The sequence below is a fragment of the Cydia fagiglandana genome, chromosome 7, assembly GCF_963556715.1.
Source record: "Cydia fagiglandana chromosome 7, ilCydFagi1.1, whole genome shotgun sequence".
NCBI classification, from domain to species: domain Eukaryota; kingdom Metazoa; phylum Arthropoda; class Insecta; order Lepidoptera; family Tortricidae; genus Cydia; species Cydia fagiglandana.
In genome coordinates this window covers 21,342,643-21,365,614 of record NC_085938.1, presented here as the reverse complement: position 1 = coordinate 21,365,614, position 22,972 = coordinate 21,342,643, and the positions used below count along the sequence as shown (strand labels likewise).

General features: G+C 40.1%; 3 protein-coding genes across 3 annotated transcripts in view; 2 read left to right on the top strand and 1 right to left on the bottom strand.

Annotated features, from left to right (window-relative positions):
- Positions 1–8,841, top strand: part of LOC134666132 (uncharacterized) — a 303,746-nt gene extending 294,905 nt beyond the window's left edge. Inside the window, exons 5-16 of the mRNA XM_063523288.1 lie at positions 1,413–1,553; positions 1,921–2,089; positions 2,991–3,105; positions 3,393–3,509; positions 4,618–4,813; positions 5,266–5,431; positions 5,666–5,783; positions 6,206–6,326; positions 6,445–6,621; positions 6,840–6,927; positions 7,011–7,430; positions 7,506–8,841. Coding sequence (XP_063379358.1) covers positions 1,413–1,553; positions 1,921–2,089; positions 2,991–3,105; positions 3,393–3,509; positions 4,618–4,813; positions 5,266–5,431; positions 5,666–5,783; positions 6,206–6,326; positions 6,445–6,621; positions 6,840–6,927; positions 7,011–7,430; positions 7,506–8,171 — 2,494 coding nt within the window. The 3' untranslated portion in view covers positions 8,172–8,841. The remainder of the gene's footprint in view (positions 1–1,412; positions 1,554–1,920; positions 2,090–2,990; positions 3,106–3,392; positions 3,510–4,617; positions 4,814–5,265; positions 5,432–5,665; positions 5,784–6,205; positions 6,327–6,444; positions 6,622–6,839; positions 6,928–7,010; positions 7,431–7,505) is intronic.
- A 1,467-nt stretch (positions 8,842–10,308) lies between these two features.
- Positions 10,309–22,972, bottom strand: part of LOC134666137 (ruvB-like helicase 1) — a 29,092-nt gene continuing 16,428 nt past the window's right edge. Inside the window, exon 10 of the mRNA XM_063523292.1 lies at positions 10,309–10,468. Coding sequence (XP_063379362.1) covers positions 10,309–10,468 — 160 coding nt within the window. The remainder of the gene's footprint in view (positions 10,469–22,972) is intronic.
- On the top strand, positions 11,164–16,490 carry LOC134666157 (uncharacterized). Its single transcript, XM_063523313.1, has 6 exons — positions 11,164–11,761; positions 12,308–12,523; positions 13,349–13,495; positions 14,407–14,544; positions 15,419–15,556; positions 16,282–16,490. Exons 1-6 carry the CDS (start codon positions 11,569–11,571, stop codon positions 16,488–16,490), a joined length of 1,041 nt encoding a protein of 346 aa, XP_063379383.1. The 5' UTR covers positions 11,164–11,568.

Here is a 22,972-nt window from a genome sequence, read left to right as displayed (position 1 = left end):
AATGACAACCAAATGGAATATACCTTAAAAGTTTTATAAAGAGTTACATTTTTATAAATTATATGCCTCATTCTATTATGTTATTTCTAAGTGTCCCATTCCCGAATATTTCAGTGCGACCCTCGTAATGGTGCATAAAATCGAATTTCATTTCGCTTACATGTTAAATGATAAAATTGAACATCGCAAACCTAAAATACTTACCTACTTAATAGGAGCAGGCGCGTCTCACTCCGCGATTTCGTCGCTTTGCTACATGTAGCTAAAAGTACATCCGTTCGGCCCCAATTTTGGGGTTTGCCGTAAGCCGTGCGTGGCGCTGTCGCCACCTAGCAGCCATATCTGCTGTGCTGATCGTAACAGACGCGTTTTGTTAGAGAGTGAGTCTTCTGTACTTAGTACTATTATTTATTCTGTGATAGGAGTCTGAAAGACAATCTAGACAGCTCATTAACTAATAGTATGTAGGTATGTATCTAGCATGTAGCATGGTCATGATTGTTTTTCCAAATTACCTACCATACCATAAATTTAAAAATCAATAATTTTAAATAATATAGTGTTTAACGTTTGTGATACCTCCTTCCTTAGTGTTTACAATCAGTTTTTAACCTTCACGATCAAAGTAAATGAATATTCAATAACGTACATGTACCAGGTATTGTACTCACAATAACATGACAACCATGACAGTTACAAAAACAACATAAAATTTTAAGTTACCTAAACAAACAGATTGAATGACGCAAGTCTTGGATTATTTTGAGAAAGGTTGTTTCGCCACCGTCTACAAGTAACAACGTAGCTTTAGGTATCAATTGGTTACGTTATAGTTAATCGTTATCTTAATGTTAATAAGACTAAACAATATAACTTTGGTAGTTTGTCATCTAATTCATCTTCCACAGATACTTACATTTCCATTCATAGCGATTCGATGGCACCGTTTCTTAGTAAGTAATTATGTATTAGGTTTGTTGAAATACCTACGCTACTCGAATTTCAAGGGTCGGTTAGAAATGCATGGCCAAGTGAATGAGAAACGAGACCGACAAGCAGTGCAGGATTACCCAAAATTAAGCAGTTGCTTATAGACCAAAGTTAGGGAGACACAGGAGTCAATTGAATATGATTGATGTCCCCGGAGAGATGGTACAGTCGCCATCAGATATATCGGAGCGGCCAAGGTGTTCACAATATCTGAACACGCACTCTAACGCCTCGACAATAGAGGCGTGTTCAGATATTTGTGAGCACCTTGGCCGCTCCGATATATCTGATGGCGACTGTACGGTAGTACTATTAGTTATTCTGTGACTGTACCATGGTCTTTGAAGCTTTGGTTGCCTCTGTAATGATAATAGTATTGGTTTTAAAGAACGTATTTATTAAACTGACTCATATTTCTGCAGGAGCAAAAGGTCGCAAGGCAGCGTCTGTTACGGCGACTTCGGCTGTTTCGAGGACTCGGGTCCGTTCGCCTACCTCGAGACGCTGCCCAGCCCGCCGCATGAAGTCGGCACGCACTTCCTGCTCTACTCCACTGTCAGCAGGTACATTCATTTATAACAATAAATAATACTTTAAATATCAATATATTCTTATACACAGAGGTGTAGATACCTGTTATAAGAAAGATGAGAATCCCACGATACAGAACGAAATTAGGCAAATCTTGCATCGCATTCGTTTGTGAAATGTGCTACCGTAAATTTTGTGTAAAAGGTTCTTAAACGGCGATTGCGATCCGGAAGGCGCATCAGTAAAGAAGATTATAGACGGAAACCGTTGGATGAAAGGAGCACGTATTTGCGCTGATATAGGCTTAAAGTGTATTTTCAAGACCCAATTGTCGTGTTTGAGCAACTCCTTGCGTATTGATTGCAAACTACGAGTAAATATCGTAATTGTTGTTCCCAGAGGCGATCAGCCGCTGCTGGCGGTGTCAGCCAGCAACATGTCAGCAGCTTGGGGCTGGGCGGCGCGCGCCTTCGACGCTGCGCGGCCTACACGGGTCATCGTTCACGGCTTCGGCTCCAACTGCGACAATGTCTGGGTGTACGAGATGAGGTCTGCTCTCATGGCTGTGGTGAGTGTTGTCACAGACACCAGTAGCAACACTTGACTGTGCTTGTGGTGCTGTAGTATACCCCCAGATTTAGGTAGATATTCTAAATAAATAAATAAATATTATATAACATTTATTGTGTATACATGAATTTTACACAGATCGACCTAGCTACTGATCGACACCTATCGACAGTAAGCTCAATAAGGCTTGTGTTGTGGGTACTAGACGACGATATATACATATATATAATATACACATATATATATATATTATATATATAAATACTTATATACTTACATAGAAAACATCCATAACTCAGGAACAAATATTTGTGATGAACACACAAATAGATGCCCTTACCAGGATTCGAACCCGGGACCTCCTGCTTCGTAGGCAGGGTCACTACCGACTAGGCTAGGTTCCCCCCTGGCCTTTACGTCTATTGCAGACGATTTATGGTGTAACATACATTACACCGCCTGGGACGGAATTAAGGAAACGCAGGGATGCCCAGCACCTGCATTACCCTCTCGGCTTCACTGTCTTATGCCACAGGAAAGGCGAGCCAATACGTGTGGAGACAGGTCAGCTGCAGGAATCTGCCGCATATTTCAGGTTGGACCCTACTCGCGCCTTACGGAAATTCCATTCCGGGTTTTATTTTGGAGTATCCTTCTCCTAGATGGATTGCAAAACAATGCTAAGAGGACCATCTCCCCTGTGACGAAATAGCTTCTTACTTCGTTTGTGGACTTAGTCGCCTCGTACGACACCCTATCCTATGTGAAGGTTGGCGCTATTCTAAAGCCGGCCACCACACGGCCACGGCCACGGCGACTAGGCTAGGAGGCCGTAAATATTCCTGGACTTGATGAAATAACTCGCATGTTTCTAAAATGTAATTATCGTACAATTACAGGAAGAATGTAACGTGGTGTGCGTAGACTGGGAGGGCGGGGCCACGATGCCGAACTACCTGCGCGCCGCCGCCAACACCAGGCTGGTGGGCAAGCAGCTGGCCATGCTGCTGCAAGGTAGGGCTCCAACAATGCCTATAGATGCAAGACTCCATGGTGTAGATGGGAAAGGTGGACCATGATAACAGAAAGAATATAACGTCATCTGCGTAGGGCGAGCCACGATGCCAAACTACCCGCGAGCCGCAGCCAACACCATGCAGGCTCGTAGGCAAGCATCTGGCCATGCTGACGCAAGTTAAGGCTCATAATGTGTCCATTGGTACATTGTGGTGTGGATTGGGAAGGTTGATCACGATGCCTGTCATCTCCTACAATAATTATATCGGTTTGTGTGTCCGTAGGGTTCGCGAAGCACATAGACCTACGGTTCGAAGACGTCCACTTGATCGGGTTCAGCCTGGGTGCGCACGTGGCCGGCTTCGCAGGATCAGAATTGAGGAATATTAGTCGCATTACAGGTACCATAGCCAATCCTACCAGCTCCTAACGGGAATGGTTCTAAGAAATTCAGCCCATCCATTGTTCAATCCGAGGCACACATATTTATAGCATGTACATAGTGGACATCTATTCTGCATATATTTTTTCATGTGGGTATTAGGCTTAGAGGATATAACCAATGGAGACGCCATGTGTAAAATTTTCGGTACAAAATAGTCTGCCGTTTTTTGCGGGGGAGGGGCACATCAAATGTATAGGTACGTCATGTCAGATAAACGTCAGTCCATACATATGGTTGACATGTGGTTGACCATTGGCCGCCTATTTTCGACAGAGGGGAACGCCTGTTAATGGCGGCTCCATTGTTAATTACTCCGAGGTATTAGGTACTATAGGCACAGTATAATAAAGAGTACTAACGTACAGTATGGACACTCCCTGCCTCCCGTTGAAAGTGCCGCCCACCCGCTCTCGGTTACCTCACAGTTACCGGCTGGCAAGGACGCGACGACGCGGTGCGCAGAGCGGAGGCCACGTAAAATATTCGAATATTAAACAAATATTTACAAAACCTATCAGATCACACTGAAAACAACACAATATCTATATGAACAAAAAATCATGTTTTCAACTTACGTAATATTTTGGTGGCCTGATTTCCTTACAAAAATTTTGTTACTTCGTTTATACCGATTCAAAATAGGAAAGTATTGTATAAATCGAGCTTAGATACCCACCTTACAGCATAATACGATTCTTATTTATTCCTAATTCGTGCAATAAATTTTGAGTCACTGAGGTCATCGAACTTGACAACAAAATGACGAGAACCCTCGCACGTCTTATCTCACTCACACAAGCATAGTACGCGTTCACCTACACGAGCTTAGCTGTCCGCGTCGGAACGCGTTTGTTTCATACATTTGATCGCCAGTGTCCGGGGTGTGCTATAGGTACGCCGTACATTAGCAGATTGTACAATTTGTATGTACATACCTATATGCTGCCTGCAGATTTAAATGTCCAACCACGAGACTTAGTAATGGGCGCTACAAAACGCCCAGCACATCTTGTAGGGACCCAAATTATTACGTTGCAACTTTTCTAATCATCTCATAACCCCAGGTCTCGACCCGGCCGGTCCGCTCTTCGAGTTCCAAGACCCTCGCGCGCGGCTGGACCGCGGCGACGCCGCCTTCGTGGACGTGATCCACTCCAACGGCGAGACCCTGATCCTGGGCGGGCTGGGCGCCGCGCAGCCGCTCGGACACGTCGACTTCTACCCCAACGGGGGGCGGGTGCAGCACGGCTGCTCCAACTTGTAAGGCTTCACTATCTTTATAACACTTTAAACTCTCGCGTTTTGTACGCATATTTAATTACACAAACGAGTCTACCACGATATAATTTCATTGTTTTTACCTTAAATTCCGACGTTTCAGCTAAGTTGCACCAGCTGTGGTCAGCTGTGTGGTTGTGGGAGGGGTACTTACCTCTGTGGGTGTGGGTCCATAGTAATGGACCTGGGTCATGAGACGCTCCTTCGTGGACGTCATCCACTCTACTGATCCTCGGCGGGCTGGACACCGCGAATCCGCACCCATGACCCAGTTAGGAGTGACCAAATTGAATTACTTTCACATAACACACAAGTTTTTATTGGCGATTATAGTGGCGATACTGCATCAGTTACTTCATTGTCAAGCGAGACGGCAAACTCGTGTGCGTTATTGAGGCTACTCAACAATAAAATTTACTGTGTCCAATGTCCAGGTTCGTGGGGGCTGTCTCGGACCTGGTGCTGCCGTGGGCGGCGGCGTCGGTGGAAGGCCGCTCGCTGTGCAACCACCGGCGGGCCTACAAATTCTTCACCGACTCCGTGTCACCCAAGTGCCACTTCCCTGCGTTCCCCTGCGCCGATTACGACACTTTCCTCGAGGTAAGACGAGGTAGACGTCGAGGATTAAGAGCTGGTTTTGAATTTCACAGATTATCTTAAAATTCACAAGTCACTGGCAAACTAGTCACTGTTATGTTAGTGATCGCAGTCCAATACGATGTTCTGAGCAAATGCCAGGCAAAGTTAGCTCGATCCGACTCTAACAATGCATGTGAAATCAATTTCAAAACGAATACAAATTATACCGAGTACTTACCTAAATTTGGTTCCCAGGGGCGCTGCTTCCCCTGCGGTGGCGAGGAGCGCTGCGGCAACATGGGCTACTACGCGGATCGCTCGCTGGGTCGCGGACAGCTGTATCTGCTGACCAGGGAGGAAGAACCCTTCTGCGGTAAGCAATGCTCAACAAACGTGAATCATTAAATCCAGTCAATAGATGCAGCACTCACAAAAAGGATTGAAGACACATTGATGCCCTTGCCACCTGGAGCTGACTTTGGCAACATTAGTTCCATCGACAATACATTTTGGATACTAAAAACACGATGGTCTGACCAAGCTGACTCTGCACAGATTTGCAGTCATAAAGTGCTTTGTAGTGGAACACATTTTTGCTACTTCAGAGTAGGTAAGGTATAGTGACGAGTTAGCTTGGACAGGCTCACAATCTCAGACATACAGATTGCAAATTCTTCAGAGTAGGTAAGGTATAGTGACGAGTTAGCTTGGACAGGCTCACAATCTCAGACAAACAGATTGCAAATTCTTCAGTTTACTATTCACATTGATGAATATAACGTGTTTGTCTAACAGCTCATCAATATCACGTGTCGGTGTGGGCCGAGAGCGAAGCCGGGGCGAAGCCGAACTACGGCCGCGTGTCGCTCACTCTGCACGGAGACTCGGGGCTCAACGAGACCTTCCCGATGACCAAGTGAGTCCCTGTCATTATCAGTCTTCGTCAAGCGAGATGGGGACGAAAACGGAATAAAGTAGCACTTCTGTTTCTGTTCTCTACATGTACGCTTTCTATAAACGATTTATCGTTGCAGGCGCGACGTGACCTCACCCGCGGCTGCTCGTTTCACGCACATGATCGTGCCCCACCCGGCGCTCGGCGTGCCGCTGCGGGCGACGGTGCACTACGCGGGGTACTCCGGGTGGCTGACGGCAGGCGCCAAAGTTATCCGGCTGCACAAGCTGCTCATCGCTGACAGCTTCGGCAAGACGTGAGTTCCTGTCGCGTCGTTACTTCTTATACTCATTAATGAAGGGCCGAGACACCCCAGACATGCAAAACCTTTTAACCCTGGAACTTACATAAAATACAAATACCTACTCATTATTGCTGTGCACATCTCAATGTAGCTCTCTGAAACTTATCGATGTTACGGATAGACCGATAAAAAACATAAAAATACCTTTATATTTTTAACTATTTTGTCAGGTCATCTTTCTGCAAGAAAGGCCTTCAGTTGCTGTCAGATGAGGCCGTTGAATTGCCACTCTATCCCGGAGACTGCCAAATACAGGATGTAAGTTTCTTGCGTAATTACGTCTTGGCTACCAAGAACTTAAGATCTCTCTTATCTCATTTCATACACTTCTGTTTCTCCAGACGGACGCCAACTCCACAACCGAGGAGCTGATCAAGCGTGACACGTCGACGAAGGCCGTGCCGGTGGATCTCCACGACAACGAGCTGTCGGACGACCCGCCGTTCCGGCTCGTGGACACCGCCGAGTGGACCGGCGCCGACGCCGGCCGGGCCTTCGGCGTCACCAACACCAAGCTAGCCCCGAGCGGGGCTATAGAGATCGCTGAACCTGTCCTTAAACCGAGACAACACAAAACGTCGAGGCAGCGCGCTGATGAGCCGCCTGCAGAGATATCTGAGCCGCTGTTGCGAGCGACTCAAGCGCCGCGGTCGACAACGCCGCCCCCAGTGCGGAAGGCGAAGAATTATGACATGTCGACTACGCCGACCTATGAGGATCAGGCTGACGCGGCGAATAAAGAGACGAGCTTCGCTGTGCAGGTAACTAGCATTGTATAATGTGTCTTCGGCTAGTGAGTATAAAAAAATATGTTTCAACAAAAATATTAATTTCAGTTCCTGCCGTCCCGCCTGGCGTCATTCATCTCGCGCGCCGAGCGCTACGCGCGCGACACCCTCCTGCCCCTGGTGTCCGCCTACGCGCCGCGCCTGCCCATCTTCGGGTCGCGGGACACTCCCAAACCGACCGCGCGCTACATCCCCATGGACGCCAACGTCACCAGCTCAGTCCCCGTGCCCACGCCCACTTTAGAAATGAAGATAGAAACGTTAAGAACCATGGGTCCACCCGGCGAGAAGCGCGAGATGGAATCGCCTGAAGATCCTGAAATTACCACGACAACAACAACTACGACGGAAAAGCTCCAAGCGGCCGCTTCAGAGGTAATGGTTGCATCGGTGCCCGCGGACAAGATGCTACAAGTGGTCCCAGGTCCAACGGTGACGACGAGTACAGCTTTACCGCCGGTCGCTCTCCGAAGCGAGGGCGAAAAGATCGTGATAGTGTACCCGAGCAACGCTCGAGACGAGCGCAAGATCCGCTCTCACTCGTACCCTGAGGAACTCCAGTTTGAGGCGTTGTACCGGCATACGGCTAAACCGGAGCTCCGAGTGGACTTGCCGACGTTCTCGCCGCCGGTCACGACCGCGGGCGCGCCGGGCGACCCGCGCTACATCCCCGTACCGTACCCGGCGAGGGACAAGCCCAGTGAAGCCGCGTGAGCGAGTATAGTCATGATTTGATTTAGTTAGTCGATGCTTGAAGGGCTAAATGGTTTGAACGGCAAAAAAACAGAGGTTCAAAGCGTAGAGAAATTATATAGTCAGTAGAAGATATTATCTACAAGGACCTCAATGCACACGACTCTTGGGAAAGTAAGAGGTTGATGTGTTGAATAAATCTTCTGCTTCCTTACAATAAATAGAACAGTAAATAAAGTCGTTTAAACCAAATAACCTAATGCAAATTCTTGTATTGTATAAATACGTGATTTTTAAAGTGATCCTTACATTCCGACTAAGTTAGAAATGCCTGTAGTTATGTTAAATGGAGAAAACTCCTATTGAGAGTGACGAATACTGTGTAGACAGAAAATTGATTGTATGAATTAACTATAGATTGTATGGAAATGAATTAGATTAATGCTATATCAGCTCCCAAATATGGGATTTGGACATAGCATTATGCAAAACTTTTCGAGACCCAGCATATCATTTATGATAGATATTCAAATATACTTAGCACTTAAAGGCCAGAGCGCACCGGCTGCGCGTGCGTAGACGTGCATGTTGCGCGTACGTTAATATGTTGAACCCGTGCACGCGCACATCACGCAAGCGATGTGCCGTCTCTCATAAGAATCTGTATGTTACCAACCCGCACGTGCACGTCTACGCACACGCATCAGGCCCCTGTTTCACCAACGTGACAGGTGCGACGAATTGTAAAATCACTGTTGCTGACGTCACGGGCATCCATGGGCTACGGTTACCGCTTACCATCGGGCGGGCCGTATTCCTGTTTGCCACCATCATTGTATCATTAAAAAAAACTTTATGATATCGGAAAAAAACAGATATTTCTCTTGCTAAGTTTATGACAATTGTCACAAGAAACACTACAATTGTCACGAAATTCCGACATATAACTCATTACCTGTCAAGAATTACCTACAATTCTTCTAAATCTTTGACAATTGTCAGAAACTTCGCAGGAGAAATATCTGTTTTTTTCCGATTTAATAAAGTTTTTTTTAATAATACAATGATGGTGGCAAACAGGAATACGGCCCGCCCGATGGTAAGTGGTAATCGTAGCCCATGGATGCCTGTGACGTCAGCAACAGTGATTTTATAATTCGTCGCACCTGTCACCGATGTGAAATTGGGGCCAGGTGTGTAATACAAGCCTTTAGAGAATTGTATTATTTTAATTCAAACAGAACACAATTATATTCCTTTTGATAAAGACTGAAGTCAATTAGTAGGAACTACACGTAGTACGCTGGGACTCGGAAGGGAAGGCAAGTACATTTTAGTATTAATCTTGGTTTGTTTCTACATTATATAATTTCGTTGTTAGTGTTAGGATCTCAGGCCGCGAGCTTTAATGTGAGTGAAACTAAAACCCAGTGTATTATGTCTGTCTTAGGGAACTATTTAAATGCAATTGCCTATTAAAAGAACTGTTTTTGTGTACATAAAATAAGGTTGTAGAATAAGAAACACTTTATTTACTTAATTAAAAATCTTATTTATTATCATTTGTTTTACTTCCGTGTCTTTTATTATACCTAAAAACATAAACAATATTCAAAGAAAATCGAAAGCACTTCATTCATATAACTAAATAACTGCTTTCACTGTAAAACGAAAAAGTATAATCGTAAATTATACAATAACGCTACCGATATCACATAACTAGAATGTAACATTAAATTAAAATTATCAATCGGTTAAAACATTAGAGGAGGCGGCAAAGTGACGAAATACCAAAAAAAAATCATTGTATTTACATAGCATCGTTTTCACTAGATTTTGGACTACGTTTCAAAGAGAGAGGGTTAAATTTTGTATAATATCTTGTACCCTTATGCCTTATAAAGGGTTACCGGCCGGGCTAGCGCATGATCGGCGCGGCGGTATCTCGTCGCGAGATAGACTACCCGTCCCTCTTTAATTAATACAGTTAGAAAAAGACGGGTACCTACTTTATCTTTTCTCCCGAAATTCGGCAAGATACTGTCGCGCCAATCGTGCGCTCGGCCTACAGATCGTAGTTCGCTTCCTCGTAAACGCCCCCCTCACCTCTCGTTCCTTCAGCCCTCGCGGGAGGCGGTCGGCCGGGTGGTGCCGGTGTCTACTTCATGTACTTGTCGTGGTGTAGAGTGAGGACGCGCGCGGAGGCCTTGGCGTCGAGGAAGAGCGCGGCGGCGGCGGCCACGTGCGCGGCCGCGGTGCGCGCCGCGCCGTCCGCGCGCGCCGCCAGGCTGCTCGGCGTCAGCAGCTGCGCCGCGTACCTGCGCACCAAAACAATATCTTTCACACCTACTAATGAGCTTTTGGACAAAAATAGTACATTGTAGGAGAGAACGGAAAACCGCTAAAAGATAGACGAGCGGGTTTGAGGGCCGACACGTTAGTGGAGTCCCTCGAATAACACGAGTTCATCTTTAGCGTTTCCGGCCGAGGCCCTACATAGCGCTTTTCACGACTACTGCGAGGAAATAAGAAAACATTTGCATAACTATAAGTACTAGCCCGCGATTTCGCCGGTAGCAAATTACTAGCCCTGCCTGTGCTATTTCTTGAATTTCGGTAGGCGTTAGCGTAAGAATATCATTTTCTTCACTAGAAAAACTCATTTTTAATACAGTTGCTCAAAAAGTGCTACTTTACGTAGCTGTTTAGCGTGCGGAAAGTTGGTTATCTCGAACTAGTACTTTTTACTTTTCCAATTTTTTTAAATTTATACTTGTTCCAATTCACGACTACTTATTGATGAGTGTTAATATTAGTTTCCTTTAAACGTCGTAATCAGCATAAAAACCTACCGTTAATGTAAGAATACGAAAAATATTACATATTTCATATTTAATTACTTACCTCTTCATCATTATAACACGTTTATTTTTTAATATTCAATATTGAAAATTCCGTTCTTAATAAGTTGACTGAATGGAACGGAATAGCTGTCAAACGCCCATAGATATAATATACTCACAGTGTTTTCAGTTCAAAGAAGTAGTGAATCCGATGTACTCGGATATGCTTGGGAAACTTAACGACAGAGGGCGTGAAAACCAATTTTATAAGTCTTTCAAATCTTGTATAATCTGTGATGCCGCATCCATCTTTTTCGTTATGCGCAATTAACAAAAGAAAATAAATAACATAATAATTTAGTTTTACTTATTGCTTGCTTGTTAAAATATTTTTGGTTCATATATCTAATAATAAAATATTAATTGAATGTTTTTTCTTTAAATTAGTCCATTTTAAAATCATAATTTGCACAAATTTTAAGATACAATTTAGATAAATATGAAAGGAACGGAACGTTATTGACAGACCCGCCATAACGTTTTTATTTCAATATTTTACTTTCTTGTTATCCTCGATGCTTGAAAGTGCTCTGAAACGATTCTCTTGTGATTTTATACGACTACGCTTGCCCTGGACTCTGATAAATCTGTTTTTATGTGAATATACCTGGTGTGCTCAACGGACTCTGATTTGCTGCTTGGATTGGTTATTTGCGACAATGGTTCGAAACAGTGCGATGTGTTGTGTACCTAATTGCGGTAAAACGCGTAAGTATTCATATGAATATTTTTCATTTTCAAGTGTGGGGCAATAATATTTAACCCTGAAATATAAATATGGAACTATGACCCCAGTAAGGCCTACTTCATGTGCAATATAACTTGGCGTTTTCGAATATAACTTTGACAAAATTGTCATGATTTATTAGCACTGCGTGGTATTTTATTGACATGTAATAATACTTAGATTATATTTCTTTAATACATATAACACTATCAGTATATACGCAGTCTGGGTATTTTTCCAAATAAGTGTTATAAGTTATATAGAGTAGAGGTATTTTCCTATTAAGGACCGGGTCCTTCAAAGGCTTTTCTTTAGCATTGTTAAAGAACACAATATCCACACTAGGTTTTTATCATTTCTTACCTTGACTTAAGTGCAGTTTCATATGTGATATTTTTTTTACTTATTTAAGTTAATATAGGTATTCATTGAACATCTAAAGATCATTCTGATAGTGTACCTACCTACTTAAGTCTGTACTAGTGTTACTGTAATTATTATACATATACATTTCTTTTTTTTTTCAGGATTAGATAATGTGATTCTTCACAAATTTCCCTGCCCAATTAATGAGGCTGATCGGTTTCGTACTTGGATTTACTCTGTTGGTGGAGATGTGTTATCTTTGGATAACCAATTTATTCATAAGTACCGAAAAGTGTGTCATATTCACTTTGAGGAAAAATTTATTACTCGAAGCGGAAGACTCAGCGCTATTGCAGTTCCAACACTGCATTTAAAAGGTAAGATACACAATTTTAGCCGCATTGCACACTTCTACGATTTAATTGTTGTGACATTTAGGGTTCATATTACATTGGACATATCATAGTGTTAATATTAGCCCCCAATGACAAAAAAGGTCTGTCATAAGTTCAATGTGTATGTGTATGTAGTAGTTATATATCTCTGTGTATGTAGTTGTATGTCTGCCTGCGGCAATGTATGTAGCACTCGAACGGGTGAACTAATTTGAGTGCAGGTTTTTTATCAAAAGCCTTGTTTATTGGAATCTTCACTTACATTACAGATCACTTACTATTCTAAAATATGGCTTAAGTTTCATGTACTACCTATTATTTTAAGGTGTTTTAGAAAAAAACCGGGCAAGTGCGAGTCGAACTCGCGCACGAAGGGTTCCGTACCATAAAACAAAAAAAAAACGGAAAAAATGCAAAAAGAAAACGGTCACCCATCCAAGTACTGACCCCGCCCGACGTTGCTTAACTTTGGTCTAAAATCACGTTTGTTGTATGGGAGCCCCACTTAAATCTTTATTTTATTCTGTTTTTAGTATTTGTTGTTATAGCGGCAACAGAAATACGTCATCTGTGAAAATTTCAACTGTCTAGCTATCACGGTTCGTGAGATACAGCCTGGTGACAGACGGACGGACGGACGGACGGACAGCGAAGTCTTAGTAATAGGGTCCCGTTTTACCCTTTGGGTACGGAACCCTAAAAAAGACCCGTTGCCCTCTAACTTAACTTTTGGTCTTTCATTGTTATGACTTATGACAACACTTTTTAAGAATAAATATTTCTGTAATAAATTTGTTAAATTTTCAGGAATGGCTACGCAAACCGCATCGGTGCAAATTGCAAGCAATTTCCAACAACCATTGCAAGATGATCATGGACCCCGAGCCCCACTGATCAACATCACGAATCAGTACAATGCGGGTGGTGATGACACTTCTCGGCCCTCAACTTCAGGTCAGTTTGAAAACCTATTAATTTTCTTACAATAATATGTGACGTCCCACGGATAAAGGTACCTTACGGTGGTTGGCGCTTACGCTATTATTAACGCCGCCCCAATATTATTGCGAATATTAATATTATTGGGAGTATTACTGCAATGTTCTGCCGCCAGTGTGCAGCACTAATTTGTTTAGTAAATCATAAAGTAACTTATACATACTAGGCCTTAAACAGTTGTTTGACAAGTTTTCACTATGACATTGATGCACCAAGGCGGTTTGTTTACAGGTGGCATACCGCGAAACGCGAAAATCGTAATTTCTTTATCTGCCTCTCTATCGATCGAATAAGCAAGAGTGATAGAGAGGCAGAAACCGAACTTTCGATTGTCGTGTTTCGATTTCGATTGTAGGCCCAGTACCGTCTTTACCATAAGGGCACACGGGGCCCGTGTCCAGGGCCCCCATTCTCAGGGGGCCCCGAAAGACAGACAGTAACAGTATATTTGACTATCCCATAATAAATAGAAGGTCATAGTAGAAAAATGTTAGTTCAATTTTGCTTTCTTTACTTTCCAAAAGGGCTCCAAATTATTATGTGTTTGACTGTTTTCGATTTTTTGATTAAATATTGTAAAAATTTGGTGAGAAAAATAGATTTCATAGAAATTTTTAAATGCTCCTAACTCTTATACGTAAGAATTGAAATATTCGTGAAAAATCAAATGGAGGAGAGGCATAGCCTTGGTTGATGTGTAACAAATTATGTCAAAATGTTTTCAATGATGTTAATATCCAGAGAGGAAAATGAGGACTACGTTTGTATGAAAAGGCGATTTCACACGGTTCCTCCGCTTTCGTCTTAACTTTACAAAAAAACAAATATTCTTTAGGTATTATATTTGTTAAATATATGATTTTCAGGAATGGCTACGCAAACGGCATCGCTGAAAATTGCAAGTATTTTACAAGAACCATTGCAAGATGATCATGTACCCCGAGCCCCATTGACCAACATCACAAATGCGGCTGCTCACGACGCTTCTCGGCCCTCAACTTCAGGTCAGTTTGAAAACCTATTAATTTTCTTACAATAATAATTATATCAATTTTTAGGGTTCCGTACCTCCAAAGGAAAAATACGGAACCCTTATAGGATCACTCGTGCGTCTGTCTGTCCGTCTGTCACAGCCCATTTTCTCTAAAAGTAGTGGACCAATAGGGAGTATTACTGCAATGTTCTGCCGCCAGTGTGCAGCACTAATTTGTTTAGTAAATCATAAAGTAACTTATACATACTAGGCCTTAAACAGTTGTTTGACAAGTTTTCACTATGACATTGATGCACCAAGGCGGTTTGTTTACAGGTGGCATACCGCGAAACGCGAAAATCGTAATTTCTTTATCTGCCTCTCTATCGATCGAATAAGCAAGAGTGATAGAGAGGCAGAAACCGAACTTTCGATTGTCGTGTTTCGATTTCGATTGTAGGCCCAGTACCGTCTTTACCATAAGGGCACACGGGGCCCGTGTCCAGGGCCCCCATTCTCAGGGGGGCCCGAAAGACAGACAGTAACAGTATATTTGACTATCCCATAATAAATAGAAGGTCATAGTAGAAAAATGTTAGTTCAATTTTGCTTTCTTTACTTTCCAAAAGGGCTCCAAATTATTATGTGTTTGACTGTTTTCAATTTTTTGATTAAATATTGTAAAAATTTGGTGAGAAAAATAGATTTCATAGAAATTTTTAAATGCTCCTAACTCTTATACGTAAGAATTGAAATATTCGTGAAAAATCAAATGGAGGAGAGGCATAGCCTTGGTTGATGTGTAACAAATTATGTCAAAATTACGGTTCCTCCGCTTTCGTCTTAACTTTACAAAAAAACAAATATTCTTTAGGTATTAAATTTGTTAAATATATGATTTTCAGGAATGGCTACGCAAACGGCATCGCTGAAAATTGCAAGTATTTTACAAGAACCATTGCAAGATGATCATGTACCCCGAGCCCCATTGACCAACATCACAAATGCGGCTGCTCACGACGCTTCTCGGCCCTCAACTTCAGGTCAGTTTGATAATAAACCTGTAAAGTTTCTTACAAATAATATATGCATTTTATTATACTACGTCGGACCGTGGGTGTCAAACAAGCCCGGCCCGCCCGATTGTAAGCAGTCTCCGTAGCCTATGGGCGCCTGCAACTCCAGCGATGTTACATGTGCGTTGCCGACCTTAACACCATAGATAGAGTAATATGTATAAGTAAAGATTATATCAGTAACTGCTAGTCGACAATAAATGTCGCGGCGAACAAATACTCTAATGCTCAACAATTTTCAGCTAATATTATGACCGCATTACTCGAAATTCTATTTTCAACTCCTTCTGCTTCTAATATTAGTTGTAAATTGTTTTAGCAGTACATTTTTTCGTCAGTAGCGACACTCGTGCCATCTGGTGTCAAATACCGGTAGTGATAGTTCCACTACTATGACGTTACATGTCGACTGTGAAATAAAGCGCGTTTTTGTAAGAAAATTGATGTATGGATTTACCACACTTTCTTTATTTATATTACCCTATGCTTAACCCTCAGCACTTTTTCGCTTACCATAAAGACGAAATTTGCTTGTATCTTTATACGAATAACCTGACACAGCGTCCTTATGGCAAGTGGCAATGTGGTACCTTTTGATTGAGAACGTCACACCTTATGAATAAGTGCTAAGACTGCTAAGTATTTCTTCCTATACTTCTAAGTATTTACTTATATTATAAAATTTATTTCAGATCATAAGCCACCCTACACGCCACAATTTTGCTCTGAAGCTAGTAGTTTGGCCAAACATATAAAAAAACTTACCGAGACGAAGGACAAATATGCCGTCAGACTAAAAAAAGCTATGTCTCTCTCAACCAACACAGCTTTTCAGAAAGCCATCGGTAAATTTACCACAATGGCTTTGCTATTTGTCATGATGCAATTTAGAGATAAATAAAAAGAAAATGGGAAGGAGATTCACAAAACAAGAAAAAATAATGGCATTATCTCTTTATAAGCAAGGACCTAAGGCGTATAGATGGCTGAGGCACATTTTTGTACTACCATCGCCTCTCACATTATCAAGGATGATATCCGCTGCAGCCTTAAAAGCCGGTATAAACGATAACATTTTCGAAAATCTTAAAAAAAAGGCCAGAAAAATGTCGATATCTGAAAGGCTGTGTATTTTATTATTCGACGAGATGGCAATTAAACCTCATTTTGAGTACAATTCAAAAAAAGACATGATCGTCGGATTCGTTGACAACGGAAAAAGGAGGGTCAAAAAAATCGCTGACCACGTGCTAGTATTTATGATAAGAGGCATCACAAAAAATTATAAACAGCCTATTAGTTACAGCTTTTGTTGTGGAGCCACCGAGAAACACGAATTAGCGCAGGCCATAAAGGACCACATAAGAAAATTAAAATCCAGTGGATTTCACGTGATCGCAACTGTCTGTGACCAAGGCTCATCAAATATGAGTGCCATCAATGCACTCATTGCAGAAACGAAACATGAAAATAAAAATTCGACAGGTTACGTGTTTGACGTGGATGGTGATGAAGTAATACCTCTGTATGACCCTCCTCACCTTATAAAAAATACAAGGAACAATTTAATCACAAAAGATTTGACTTGTTCCATTGATAACGAAAAAAAAACTGCCAAGTGGGAACACATCGTTAAATTATACGAGGAAAATCCAGCTTATAAAGGCATAAGGTTAATGCCCAAGTTAACAGAACTGCATGTAGATCCAAAGAAAATGCCAAAAATGAAAGTCAAATATGCAACACAATTACTTAGCAGTTCAGTTGCTGTCAATATGGGATATTTAGCAGGTAAATATGAACAATATTCAATTTATTTATCACATCACAGCTACACTAGGTAACACTGTTTTTTATTCAGTTCCTACGCATCAAACTGCGAACGGTATTTTGACCAGATCACGTTAATTAACTGACAATTCGTAAGCTTTAGTGCAAGATGACGTAAGGGCTAAGGTTAAGCGTTGCTGGCAATCCACCTACGCTGTCACGATTTAGCACTGCAGCTTATATTAAGAAAATGAGACATCTTTTATATACTCCCGATATCACACATTGCATCCTATTAAAATTAGTTCTTAGACGTACACTTTTAAAGAATATTATTTTCCAGTTAAACTTTTCTTACTTAGGTATGCTACATCTCGATAGTCGATACTTCATCTTTATTTTACGTTATTTTTTAACGCTGACACTATAAGTCTTATCACTATTTTTCAGAGAAAGGAATACTAGATCCGTCAAGCAAAGAAACAGCCGACGTTATTCTTTTTTTTGACGAATTATTCGACTCTGTCAACGGAGGATTCATGAATGAAAAGAAAAGACCTGGCAAAGACTTACTGGGTCCACTCACACCCAAATCAAGCCATCAGGGTGTTTGGACGAAAAGTAAAGAGGTTTTAAAAACAATGACATTTGTAACACCCCAAGGACGCAGAAAAAGTCATGTTTCGACCGTGCCTAACTGGCTACGCACCTTAGAAAATTTGGAAAATTTAAAAAATCTGCTGTTTCAAAAGCATGAGATAAAGTCCATATGGTTACGCCACTTTAACCAGGATCCACTTGAAAACTTTTTTGGCTGTGTGAGGAGCCATGGTGCAAGAAGCAACAACCCGACGTGTGTACATTTTGAGGTTGCCTTCGCGGCATTGTTAATCAACAATTTAAATTCGTTGCATTCTCCAGGATATAATTGTGAGAAAGACCAGGGACGTGGATTTAAGTCTTTAAGGTGGATGTCTAGGGATGGGATGCCGATTATCAGCCAAAAGATGGCGTCACTGTGCACGAATTGTGGATTTTCACAATTTCTCCCAAAATACAAAGTTTCATAAGATGTGTTGATATGTGCGAAAACTATAAAAAATACTACATCCAAATCGAGACATGTTCAACTCAACATTGTCTCATTTCGTTATTACCGGAATCCAACTGCAAAATATTGCAATTTCTTGCATTCACGCACACTTACGTACTTAAAGTCACCTTAAAGTCAGTGTCAAATGTCAGCAGATTCGTAATGTTACAGTAAAGTAACCTAGAGGGCGCAGCGGATGAAATGTTTATTGTTGAAAAAAGATTGGAAATTAAATAATAAATTCTTGTTTGAGCAACGATTAAGAATTACAAGGCATTCAGAAGCAACTAATGTTTTCGACCATCAACTGTCATGTGCTCGTGGCACCCGTAGCCTCTATTTTGAAAAAAATCAGATTGTAGCTAAGATACATGGTTCAAACCCCGACAATGCCAGTTTTTTTTTATTTTATAATTTTAGCATTCTCTTTTGAATTATTTTAAGCGTATGTTATTCTTCGAAACTAAACTTACGTGAGTAAAATATTTTCAGTATTTTAATTATTTTTTAATAATATTATGGGAAGATTTATAAAAGTATTTTTATTTTCCGGTTTTCAAAGGATATAAATAATGATTAAAATAATTAAAAAAAAGTCATGCATGAGGCTAATTAGGATCGCGGAATAGGTACATAAGAAGTCAACTATCGACGAAGTATAGCTGGTCAAGCAGATCTTGTCAGTAGAAAAAGGCGGCAAATTTGAAAAATGTAGGCGCGAAGGGATATCGTTCATAGAACATTTGGATTTCGCGCCTTTTTAGGGTTCCGTACCCAAAGGGTAAAACGGGACCCTATTACTAAGACTTCGCTGTCCGTCCGTCCCTCCGTCCGTCCGTCTGTCACCAGGCTGTATCTCACGAACCGTGATAGCTAGACAGTTGAAATTTTCACAGATGATGTATTTCTGTTGCCGCTATAACAACAAATACTAAAAACAGAATAAAATAAAGATTTAAATGGGGCTCCCATACAACAAACGTGATTTTTGACCAAAGTTAAGCAACGTCGGGAGTGGTCAGTACTTGGATGGGTGACCGTTTTTTTTTTGCATTATGGTACGGAACCCTTCGTGCGCGAGTCCGACTCGCACTTGCCCGGTTTTTTTACTGACAAGATTTGCTTGACCAGGTATAAAATAAAAGTTTCCAAAATTTTATTGAAATGATATACCTACATGAAATAATCAAATACAACACATTTACTTAAAATAAATTTTAAAATAAGGCATATAAAATTACCAAAAAGATGAAACAAATTAAATAAATAAATACAAAAAGAAATGAGTCTTTGTTCGTGGTTTGAACCCTGTCATGCTATTCAACTTGTTAGACTTATACTCAGTAGCTAAAAGCCACTAGACCATTTGACCATAGTAGACTCGGGCGAAAAATGCCTTCTTATTTAAGTAACCCATTACTGTCAAAAATATCAAGTTTGAATTGATTTGAAATATAATTTTTCATTGTCGACTCATTGACATCCAAACGTTGCGAGCATGTTGTACTTTAAACCATTTGGCAACGTCGCACGGGGAATTCTTCTGAAAATGTATGTCCTTTTATATTTTGATATTTATGGATATATGAGGATTCTTCTACTTATGTTGCAAATTGATTAAATTATCGAGAGAAAAATGCTAATGCAAAGAAAACAAGAAATATCCGTTTCATTTCTCATGCTATTGATTCGGTTAAATTGTGTTCTAATGTATGGGGAAGACAAACTAATTATAGCCAGCCTTTTATGAATGTAGTATGATACCATAGGGTATGGTGCTTTACGCACACTAGCGTCCCTTCCCCTCCCCCTGACGCAACCCCCCTTTTTTGCATGAAATATGTCCCGGTTCACAGTTTTTTACATTTTTTGAGGAAAGAATATATTTTAGGAAAAAAGTGTCAATGAAAGAAATAATCCTTAATAAATTCTTAATAAAAAAGGTCATATTGATTTTTTTACATGATGCACATTCATGTATTAGCTTGTTAAAATTCGAAATAACATAGTTTTTACTTAGGATTCCAAACTCATTTATTATACACGGTGTAACACGAGGAAACCGAATAATTTTGACAGCGTATTCCTGATCATATTTAGAGACAAAAATGTCCTATAAACTTTTTTGAAATGCGGCTAGTTTCAGAGTTAATACCAATTTAAAAAAATAAAACAAGTTTTTATTGTTACATAGTTCAAAACGCCTTTTTGATGGCGATGTTGTTACTATGGGATTTAGTCTAAATATCCTTATTGATATGTCAAAAAATGACAATTAAGTAACACGTTGCAAAAACTATGTTTTACGAAAAAAAAGTAAAAATCCATGTTAACTGACAAGTTTACCAATAACATTTACTTTTTATGTACATACATATATATTCAAAAAATTAAAAAATGGCGGCCAAGTGCGAGTCGGACTCGCGTTCCAAGGATTCCGTATATTACACAATTTTTAACAATGTATTTTTTATTTTATTTATTTATTTATTTAGATATTTAATTCAGGGAACAAGGCCCATATTACAAATTCCTTACAGACTAACATACATATGTATTTTATAAACTTAAAACTAAACATTATTTATGCGAAACGTGAGTGAAATCTTTAAAAAATCCGTAGGAGTCGGATCAAAAACTGTAATTAAGTCCGACTCACGCTTGACTGTACATTTGTAATAGGTTTTCCTGTCATCTATAGGTATAGACCTATTTTATGTATTTTTTCAAAATTTTAAACCTAGTAGTTTCGGAGATAAAGGGGGAGGGGGGAATAGTCATTTTTTGCCTACTTTCTTGAATAACTTCTAAACTGTTTATTCGAAAATTATAAAAAAATATATATTTGAGATCCTTACAATAAGCTCTTTCATTTGATATGTAACATGATATAGTTTGAAATTTTTTATTTTTTTATTTTTTCATTTACCCCCCAAAAGTGGCCCCCATGTTTAAAATTCATTTGTTTACAAACTTACATATGTGTACCAGATTTCAACTTGATTGGTCCAGTAGTTCCGGAGAAAATCGGCTGTGACAGACGGACAGACAGACAGACGCATGAGTGATCCTATAAGGGTTCCGCTTTTTCGTTTTGAGGTACGGAACCCTAAAAACAATAAAAAAAATTGTTTTCGGCGAAATTGACCTATACTCATACAAACATTTTTTCCTCCTTTTAATTTGACCTCAGAAATAAAATCTTTCGCATTTCTTATATAAAATGAATATAACCTTTTTTACTAAGAATTTAATAAGGAACTATTTCTTTCATTGACACTTTTATCCTAAAATGTATACATGAGGTCAAAAAAAAGGAAAAGATGTAATATGTGTTTAGGTCAATTTCGCCAAAAAAAAAATTTGTTTGGTTTTTTTTTAATTTTATGAATGAATTTGTATATAAAAATTAAATGCTATTGGTAAACTTGTCACTTAAAATGGTTTTTTTTTCGTAAAACTTAGTTTTTGCAAAGTGTTACTTGTCACTTTTTGACATATCAATAAGGATATTTAGACTAAATCCCATAGTAGCAACATCGCCATCAAAAAGGCGTTTTGAACTATGTAACAATAGAAACTTGTTTTTTTTTATTGGTATTAACTCTGAAACTAGGCGAATTTCAAAAAAGTTTATAGGATATTTTTGTCTCTAAATGTGATTAGGAATACGCTGTTAAAATTATTCGGTTTCCTCATGTTACACCGTGTATAATAAATGAGTTTCGAACCCTAAGTAAAAACTATGTTATTTCCAATTTTGACAAGCTAATACATGATTTAGGTGCATCATATTAAAAAAATGAATATGACCTTTTTTATTAAGAATTTATTAAGGATTATTTCTTTCATTGACACTTTTTTCCTAAAATGTATACTTTCCTCAAAAAATGTAAAAAACTGTGAACCGGGACATATTTCATGCAAAAAGGGTGGGTTGTGTCAGGGGGAGGGGAAGGGACGCTAGTGTGCGTAAAGCACCATACCCTAAGGTATCATACTACATTCATAAAAGGCTGGCTATAATTAGTTTTTCAAAAAGCACAATTTGACCGAATATATGAAAGAGGGTCATTGTTGTTGTAAAAGGTGTGCAGGAAATGATACGTTTCTGCACTAGAGCAGTTTAGGTTCCAATTCCAAGTACGATTTTATTATTCTTTTTACAATAAGCAATTGAAATTTGGGTATAAATGGATTTGTTATACAATTTCCATTCTGATATTTGACTCCCCATTCCATAAATTACTTTTGGCCAAATTGTTAATTGAAAATACCTACTTTAAAAAAATACCTACTCTCAAAAACACCTACTATAAAAATGTATTTAAAAAAACACATGCATTTTACTTTCCTCGTATGCGAAATGAAAAGTAGAGTGTTTTAACTCGGGTGAAAGGCAGCATTTTTGAAAAAAAACCAGGCAAGTGCGAGTCGGACTCTCGCACGAAGGGTTCCGTACCATAATGCAAAAAAAAAACAAAAAAAAAGCAAAAAAAAAACGGTCACCCATCCAAGTA